The sequence below is a fragment of the Berghia stephanieae genome, chromosome 7 (assembly GCF_034508935.2).
Source record: "Berghia stephanieae isolate SIO BIC M18660-M18661 chromosome 7, UCSD_Bste_1.3, whole genome shotgun sequence".
In the NCBI taxonomy this organism is placed as follows: Eukaryota; Metazoa; Mollusca; class Gastropoda; order Nudibranchia; family Aeolidiidae; genus Berghia; species Berghia stephanieae.
In genome coordinates, this window is record NC_088366.1 from 62636603 (window position 1) to 62646426 (window position 9824).

General features: G+C 32.8%; 1 protein-coding gene across 1 annotated transcript; it reads left to right on the forward strand.

Annotated features, from left to right (window-relative positions):
* Nucleotides 1-659: 659 nt before the first annotated feature.
* LOC144977625 (gamma-aminobutyric acid receptor-associated protein-like 2) lies at nucleotides 660-9757 on the forward strand. Its single transcript, XM_078923037.1, has 4 exons — nucleotides 660-920; nucleotides 2828-2883; nucleotides 3248-3420; nucleotides 4864-9757. The coding sequence occupies exons 1-4, from the start codon at nucleotides 887-889 to the stop codon at nucleotides 4985-4987; spliced, it is 387 nt and encodes a 128-aa protein (XP_078779163.1). The 5' UTR covers nucleotides 660-886; the 3' UTR covers nucleotides 4988-9757.
* Nucleotides 9758-9824: the final 67 nt, after the last annotated feature.

Here is a 9824-nt window from a genome sequence, read left to right on the forward strand (position 1 = left end):
TTCTTATGCAGGTCATATACAATTTTGTATTAAATGCATTACGTGTCCTTCTTTTCTCAACTTAGTGTTGACACTGTTATTGTCATTTATTTTTCTCAATATTTCTTCTCTATAAGATATTGTTTAAACCCGTGCTGTCAGTTACACGCCTTTCAGAGTTTACAACAAAAAAAAAACAAAAAATAAATAAAATAAAATAAAAATTAAAAAAAACAACAAAACAAACAAACAAACTTTTACCAAAGTGATGGATTGTCTTTTGAAAAGGATTACATTTGTAATTTTGCTATAAACCAGCTTACATATAGTCTATGTCAAAATAAAAACGACGCTGCTTTCTAGTTTCTAGACCGAAGTGAACTAACTTGATTACCTAGATCCCGACGCTTTTTGCTTGTTTGTTTCGGGAGGGGGGTTAGAAAGAGGTTTGTTTGGGTTTTTTGTGGGTTTTTTTCTCCTTCTTTTTCTTTCAACTGTTCTCGGGTAAAGTAGGGTGATAATGTGTAGTGGTGATTGGGTGTGAAATCTAAAACAAAACAAAAAAAAACAAAACAAAACAGGATAGAATCTACATGAACAATGTTGGATCAAGTTTTAACGGATCTTTAATTCTATGGAATTCATACATAAGGAAAGTACAAAGTTACACGTGTAGCGTCATTGCTTTGTGTGGTTTTTCTCTTCATGTGACATTTTTAGCGTGTGTAAACAATAACAACTGTAGACTGGAAGTAGAAGGTCTTACTCATCCTATTTTAACCAAAAGTAGGACACCGTCATCTCACCACCCTCTGTCATCTAGTCAAAAACTTCTTTTTGTTTTTAATTAAAAAATTGGTATATTTTTCCCCAGTCACAGGACTAGAACTAGCACACCAATATCACAATGAAGTTCAAGTTCAAGGAGGAGAACGTCTTTGGTAAGATTAGGAAGTTTAAGTTTAACAAAAATTCTAAATGTAACTCACAAACTTGAAACCAATATCGTATGAAAGAGCTGGCAACACTAATTACAAAAACAGTTTGAATTTTGTTTCTAACGTAATTAGAAATGTAGTTACGGGAGTTCAAATTCTTAAATTCAGACTGATTTTTTTTACCCCAAAACTATCATTGCAAAGTTAGCGTGCCACCGTTAATAAAAAGGGTTAAAACAGTCAATTTGGATTCTTATTATTATTAACAGATTGTATACCAAAATGTTCGTCTTATCGAGGACAATGCCTTTACATAAAATTTATAAAGAGGAAGATACAACTTTCAAAATAAGACCTTATTAATTACATAATATGACGCCAGTGTTACGTAACATAATCGGCTAGACATAATAATAATAAGAGTCGTAAATTGCTTTTCACTTTTGGATTTATCACCAATTTCTCACTGAAAAAATTGAAATAATCCCCTCTTTGATTTAATAGAATAAAGAAGGGGTTGAGACAGTATATGAAAATATATAAAAACATGTTGTTTATTTAATGACATAATGAGTTTATTTTTACCTCTCTCTGGCAATTTAATTGCATAAATAAAATGACAGAATGAAAAAGTTCAAATAAATTGAAAAGGATTCACACAAAAACAGTTTGTCTTTTTTAATTGGAAGGAAAGTTCTGGCTTTTTAAAAAAATGGCTGGCTCTATTTCTCCAAACGCTCTGGAAAATAAACTTGAACTCTCTTTCTCCGAATTGTCAGCTAGCCTCCAGTAGCTGATGGGTTACGGACGCGATGTCGCTGCAAAAGTAAATACTCAAACAGAGTGGACAGGGAATTCTCACGAATCATCAAGCTAGTGTTTTTAGGCACATTGTTGACAAGGACAGATTTTATCAAAAAGTTGTGCTGTCGCAAATACTCCATGGCGCGTTCACTTTTGCACTTTTCACTGTACTATCAAAGAGAGAACAGAAGTAAACCTAAATAATAAAGTCAAAGTCTCAAGACGGGAACAGAGGTTGAAAGTCTGAAAGACGGGATAGCACAAACTCAAGATAGAAGTAACAGAAAGTTTGAAATAAAAGACAGGGCGCCCAGGCACTGGCAAAAGAACTCTCAAAATAATGCATACACATTCTGCAATCACACAGACACTCTCGCAAATAACCCAAAAAATCTTGAGAATGGAAACTGTTCAGAGAAATAGAGATCAAGTTTATTTTCCCGAGCATTCAGAGAAATAGTCACTTCATTTAAAAATTCTGCTAAACCACTTTGGGTTTATTGTTATTGCTATTGCATCGTTTGGACTGACAATTAATATAATTGTATTACCCCCCCCCCCCCTTATTAACATATCTCACATTTTTATGGGGGCTTGTTGATGTAAAGTAATTAATTAAAGGGGCAATAAAAAAAGTGGGATACTGATAAAGCCAATATAGTCGGACCAGAAGGATCGCTTGACTCTAAGCAAGGAAGACTTCAATGGAACACAATTTTGGGACGAATAAGAGGTGTTGGCTTTATGTGGGTTCCACTGTAGAGGATATAATAATTGAGTCAGTTCAAGATAATCAGATTTGCCTAAGGTCTTTTCTCTGCTTATGTCCATTAGATGTTAAGGAAAAGAGAATGGACATACAGCTGAAATGAGATCGGTGACAAAAATTAAGAAAAATGCTGTTTTGTTAGAAAAGTGAATTCTCAGGCTTTCACTGGCTGTAACTATAACATGACTCTTATCCAATATGCACAAATGTTCTCTCCACATACTTGATGAAACTTTCGTGGAGAGAATGTTAAATTTTGATTTTATAATCTATTTATTTATTTTTGTTTCTGCTTGATAACTTTTTTATGATTTAACTTTTTTTTTTTCATTTACAGACAACAGGAAAAATGAGGCGTCGAAGATTAGAGTAAAATATCCAGAGCGTATTCCAGTGAGTGCATTGTTTACATTTTTTTTCTTTCTTTTCTTCCAACTTTCAAGCTGAGTTCATGAAAGTATTGAACATAGCAGGTCCAAAACAGAGCAAATTGATTTTTAAGAAGAAAGGTTTCAGGCTCAGATTTATGTTTCTGGTGCTTTGATTATTTTTTTACTCATTTATTTATAATTTATTATTTTTCTTTTTTTCAGCTGTTATATATTCGTTTTTGATTAATATTACTCTCTCTCTCTCTCTCTCTCTCTCTCTCTCTCTCTCTCTCTCTCTCTCTCTCTCTCTCTCTCTCTCTCTCTCTCTGTGCGTGAGCGTGTCAATCATTAGGTTAAAAAATTTTCCTTTTCTCTAATTTTTCAAGGTGATCGTGGAGAAAGAGCCCAAATCACATATTGCGACCATTGACAAGCGGAAGTTTCTTGTACCCAGCGACATCTCGGTAGCACAGTTCATGTGGATTATTCGTAAAAGGATTCAATTGCCATCAGAGAAAGCCATTTTTCTGTTTGTTGGGAAGGTGTTGCCTCAAACCAGGTATGTGGATTGAACCATGTCTGTATTCATATTGAAACAAGATTGCATCCCGTTGCAAGTAATTGATAATGATAACAATATATTTCAATTTCAAGACAATTGATCGTTTAACAGCAGTTTTGTGGCTGACTTTATTAAAAACAAAGAAATTCTACTTTTCATTTGAAAGCTTTAATAAATGGTGATATCAACTTAATGTGCTCAAAATGCTTCATTTACAAAAGGGATAACAACAGCAACACTGAACCTGTTGGACGTGACATGATGCCTGGAAGTCACTTTTATTATTATCATTTCTAATCTAGTGGGACAGTACTGTCACTGGCCAGGTTATTATTTAACTTTAGCTCATGTATATGATGAGAATATGTGGGTAAAGAGTGGACCTACCAGCTCTCCTGAGAAATTCCTGATGCTTGATCTTAATCTCGATTTCCCTAGTTAGAAGCTCTCAGATTTTGATTGTACAGTGTTTGTCGAACATGCATTTGACAAATTCACAGGTCCAACAAACATTGACAGAATTCCCAATATTATGTCCTTGTTGTCTTAGTAAATTTTTCACGCCATCCACGAATGGTTTCACAGTTTCAGCGAAGTAAACTGAAACTTAAGTAAAACGAAAAAACATTGATGGACATTCATATGAGTCCATCAGTTCTTTATTACTTGTTTGTCATATGCATTCATGTTTTATTGAATGTTGAAGGCTTTACTCTAAATGGGGAACAGACATGCATTTGTTGTCTCTGTCAATTTGTTATAAAAGCATGTTTGTTAAAGCATACTTTACTGTTAGCATCACCCTTGAATCATATACCTATGATGTTCGCATGGGTGTACGATCCGATAGTGATGTCGTTTCTTCTTCTCTTTACTAGCCTATCCTGCTTCTTTGGTTTGTGATTGTATTTTTGACAGGGGATATTTTTTTTCCTGTAAATCCTCTGCCTGTTTGTTCTTGGTTATTTATAATTTAGCTTATGATATCTTTAGGTTATGCTTTTGATTGACATTTGTACTATTTTTGTTAGATTGCTTGTTTTTTTGTTTCAGCGGTCTCTCATATAGCCTCAATTGTGTTGGAAGAGACCTAAAGCAACAAACAAAAAAATACTGTGTTTAAAAGAAAATTTTTGTTATAAAATGTGTTGTAATTAAAAAGAAAGTATGTTGATTTTATGATATATCTCATATAGAAAGTGGTGGAATAGTTTATTTATATTTTACAAACTCGTGAGTCTCCCTTTTAATAATACATTTTGGTTTTATCGAGTGCCAGACTTTTTCTTTATCACGAAATTTTCGAATTTGTCCATTTTCATAATTTGATCATTAAGAACTAAAGGAAATGCCTTTGCTTCGTAAAAGAGTCGTCACCTCAGAGAAGTTTCTTCATCGTTAATCATATACTTTCATTTTCTTTTTATTTATACATTTCAGTGCTAGCATGGGCCAGATCTACGAAGAACACAAAGATGCAGATGGATTTCTCTACATAGCCTATAGCGGAGAAAACACTTTTGGATGCAACGATTGTGTGACAAAGGTTGAGGAGGGTCTTTGAATGCATGTATGATGGATGCTGGTTTGTAAAACAGTTGCTCACTGCTGATTATGATGGACAACATTGAAGCTTGAATTGCAAATATCTCCCCATGTAGTTCTTTACTATCATGATTGAAGCGTCTTAGATTTGTCAAAAGTAATAAACAAAAATGAATATAACAACAAAATACTCGACACAGAACATTTCGGGTTCAAAACCTTTCTACAGTCAGTCACAAAAACATTAATGCATCCCTTGGAAGTCCAGAAAGATGGCAAAGAAGTATTTGGCACGTCTTTTCCGTAAGTAATAGGATCTTGAAATGAACCATATTTTTTCATGATCAAACCTTAGTTTGTCATCCTCAGAGTTGTGAAAATCCCTCTTTAAAAAAACAAATGAAATAAAGCTGTTAGCAATTTAAGCTTTCATTGTTGTCCTAGTTCTGAGACTATGTGCATGGATTATGATTATTATGTCTTTCAATTTAAATTGTCATCAACCATTTATCATCTGTATGGTCAAATCCATTCCTATCAGATCAAGGTGGACTGCGTGTATCATAACGAGAATTATGACGATATACTGTAACCTTTTTAATAGATGCATTCATCCCAAAATAAAATATGTCTTTGTACTATTTTCATCTCTTTTTTTTTTATGGGCAGAACTTTGAAAAAATTTATTTTAGGTTTTACGGCTGGTATGGAAGCCAGAGAACATTCCGAATATTTTGGTCTCTTGCTCGTGTGGTGATTATTTTAAAATCTGGATGTTCAATAGGTTATATTATAAGTACGCTCAAAGTTCGTTCATCTTATTCTCAAAATTTAATTGAACAAAAAAAAAAACACTTTTGGTCTTTTCTCTGATGTTGTGACACTTATTTTTCACCTCGAATTAGAAAATTTCATTTTTCCATCTTTTTGTCGTATCCATTTACCCCAGCTTCCCATCTGTTTCCATATTTAAATAAGACAAAACAACTTTTTCTCTCTTTTCTTTTCAATTCATTAAAAAGGTTATAGTATAGAATCACGTGGTTTGAATAATGCTGCCAGTCTTGACAAGCCAAGGCAGTTGTACATTGTATCTATAAATAAATATACCAAAGCACATTGGCAAAGCTCATCATGTCTTTCTGTTTGACCATTTAAATTTGTTTTTATATATTTAATTAAAAGTCATTGAAATAAAACCGTGCAAATTTAATCACAGCCTTCATCAAAACAAATCCATAATATATTATGCATTTTTCTGTTCAATTCATCCGTTGTCTGTTTTTATTACCGATATGAAGTGTTTCCATTGCTTCATACATTACTTTGTGTTGTGTAACTTCTATTTTCCTAATCTTGCAATTTGCATGACTTTGATTAGTTTTATTGAATTTCTATGTTTAAATTTTTTTGGAGTTATCATTCATTTTGATTTATATTTTTAAACATTTATTCGTGTTTTCTAATATTGGGTATTTTGAAATTGGAAGTTGTTTAAGTTTAAGTGAAAATTATAATTTTTATGAATTGATTCACTTATTAGAATATTATTCATTCTCTTATATAAAGAAAAACATTTGTTTTTAAATTATATCTATGCATCGAATGGTAAAATCTTTCAACAGTTCCTTAAACCCATAACATGTACTGTTTTTTTTTCCTATCGTTTCATTACTGAAATATAAGGGTCTCTCTTAATCTTATTTTAACCGGATGGCTTAACTCTTTATCGTACCCTAATTTTGAGCATTCTTTATCATCAATTTTTTAAAGAAGTGCATTCCAACGTTTACATCAAGATGTGGATCAAAAATGTCCTCCGTAATGATCAAAATAAAAATACCAGTACCTCACCTTACTCTGGAGTCGCTCTGTGTCCGAGCTGTTGATCTGGGATATACAGTAAGATTGTTGGGCCCAGATTGATCAAGATGAAGGCATGCCCAACACAGGGATGCAATATCAACCATCTCATTGAATACCTTGTTCACCTCTCACTGGAGAAAACGTCACGTAGAAGAAATCTCCACCTAATCTTTTCATCATCTAATGCATCCACCTCCTTACTGAAGTATCCCATCTGTCTCAAGTCTTGAGTCCCTTCTCCAGATACACGTTTTATGCCTTCCCCATCCTCTTTCCCTTTAGGTTGAAATTCTATTTAGCACTACTAAAAATAATCGGAGACTACTTAACTCTGAAAGCTTCATTGAAAATGTTTTTAAAAAATTGTCGTTCTAAACCAGAAGCAACCGAATGTTTGGAAACCCTTTCTTGATTCATGTAGGTATTTCATTATCGTGGTCTCATACATCTCAAGTTTGTAGATTTACAGCAGTTTTTTTTTTATTTTATTTTAACTGATGATTTATAATCAGAGAACTACATTTTTTTTTCTTCTGTTTTTATAATTCATTGGTGAAAGATGTATGAGCGTGCAATTTATGTCTGGTCAAGTGTTTAGCATGTTTGGTTTACATACATACTTATATGTTTTATTACAATGGATACCCAAATTGTCTCTGCCACTATAACAATCGGTCATTGGTTTAACAGACTTACTATGTTTTTGATTTATTCATATTTGATTCGTCCAAAATTTGAAGAATGATTATTTTATCTTTGTTATCATCAATTGAATCATAATTTTAATTCTTGTCATTTTCATTATTATTATTAGTGCCACCATGACTTCTACTACTACCCCTACAACTACTACTAATTTGAATTCTATTAGTGCCGCTACTACTACTACTACTACTAATTTAAATTCCACTGTATCAAGGACAAGTAGGCTACACATAAATTTCAATACTCATACTTAGCCTCAATGTCAGAAGTTCCAACTTAACCTTTTTTGATCTTATAAAATGAATGACATTTAATTTTGATACAAAAGAGGACTAATCAATTTTTTTTAATGGCATCCAAGTAACTGTTGTCAAAGCATTTTAATAACATGGGAAAACACATTTGTCTTTCATTGTGACCGATTTTCTTGATGAAATAATGCTGGCACTGGCAGCGTTTTGGTCATTCTAAACTAAGCCGAACAATAATCACGAAATTTTGTTCAGTAGGAATTTGTACATTTTTAATATGTGTTGACTGAAAAACAGTAAGTTGTCTCATTTATGTTAAAGGTACTTACATCTACTAGTCAACAATAATATTGATCAAATGTTTGTTTGTGTTTTGGTATTTGTTTGTTTTGTTGTGTGTGTGTGTGTGTGTTTTTTTTTTATGAGTGTTTTTACTGTTTTCCTATTGTTTTAACTTTTTATATATATTTTAAACAATTTAATTGCAATATATGCTACAACCAATGAAAACATCCCTTATGACTCTTTAAATATTTCGTGATTTGTCTTTTACATTTAGAATACCGTTATATTATGTTTTGGGACATTTAGTTAGTATGGACCATGACTTAAATTAGATATAATTGGGGATTGTTTTTTAATCAATTGATTAATTTCTTTCTTTTTAGATAGCCCTAGAATCCTATGATTTCAGACAATTCTTTCCATTACTCACATTCAACACTTATTACTTAGCAATATATTTCTGTATACAGCAAGGGAAGAGGGGGGGGGGGGGTCAGAAAGGCAGTGGGTGAGAGAGTGGTAAAATGAGAGGCTGATAAGGAAGGATGGCATAATATGTGTGTGTGTGTGTGTGAGAGATAGAGAAAGAGAGCAATTTATTCAGCCTTAAATTAATCTCAATCTGAAACAGGAATCTTCTAACACTAAATTAGCTCTACTTTTACTTTTACATGATGATAACATTGGAGATTGGACCTTGAGCTTGGCCATAGTGTTGTATTCTGCCATTTGTACGATGACAAGACCTGTTCCTTTTCCATTTTGTCCAGAAATCTTTTACTTCTAATGCTTTATTCGGCTGCTCGAAACGGAAGATAAAGGGAGTAAAAGTAAATCTGACTCATGAATGAACAACACAAACAAACGACGTTTCGGACTTTGGCTTTTTTTCAAGTAAACACAGAGTACATATATACTTATATTAGATTGTCATAATAATATAGGCGAAAATGTGTGTGTGTGTGTGTGTATGTGTGTGTGTATGTGTGTGTATGTGTGTGTGTATGTGTGTGTGTGTGTGTGCTAGAAACTGTGGAGTGTAAAAGTAATGAACGAAATAGAATATAACAGCTCTGGAAAAAAGAAAATAAAAAGCAACAAACAAATACTGAATGTTTCGAACTCAAACACTTTCTTCAGCCAACGATAACAAAATCAATAGAAAGATGAATTAATCGTTTCAAGTCCAGATAGACTGTAGATAAATATCCGTTTTTTTACTCCAATTTTTGTTGTCGAGTTAATTATGGCATAATAATACCAGCTTGATATGGTGGGTCACAGCACAGGTGATATATGATGGTGACAGGTAGAGTCAAATCTAGCCCAGCAGAAGGAGCAGCTCTGTAGTTTGGGGGGGGGGGGGGGGTGGAGGCGAGTAAGAACAGATTATAAATTGACGTCATTCCAGGGTAAGATAAGAAGTCAAGATTGAGCAGATTTTTGTGAGATGTCCATTCTCCCTTTCACTTTGATTTAAACCAATTTCTTATTATATTTTGTCGCAAAATTATCCCCATTTTTATATCTATATATACTAATACTATTGAATTTTTATTACCTTTTTATTCTATAATTATTTTTTTTTTGAGTGTGGATGTATGTAGTTATGTGTATTTGTACAATAGACATGTTCTATTATTTTTGTCGTGATTTCAAATAAAATACATGATCTTCAAAAATGGCTGCAATGTGCTTACAGTACATATTTTCTACATTAAATTTAGATTGATTGAATGTTGTTTTTTC

Excerpts from the sequence above, each read along its gene's own strand:
- LOC144977625 (XM_078923037.1), top strand. The coding sequence starts at position 887 with ATGAAGTTCAAGTTCAAGGAGGAGAACGTCTTTG. Across the intron at positions 921-2,827 it reads CAAGGAGGAGAACGTCTTTG|ACAACAGGAAAAATGAGGCG; the intron begins GTAAGATTAGGA and ends TTTCATTTACAG. Across the intron at positions 3,421-4,863 it reads AAGGTGTTGCCTCAAACCAG|TGCTAGCATGGGCCAGATCT; the intron begins GTATGTGGATTG and ends TATACATTTCAG.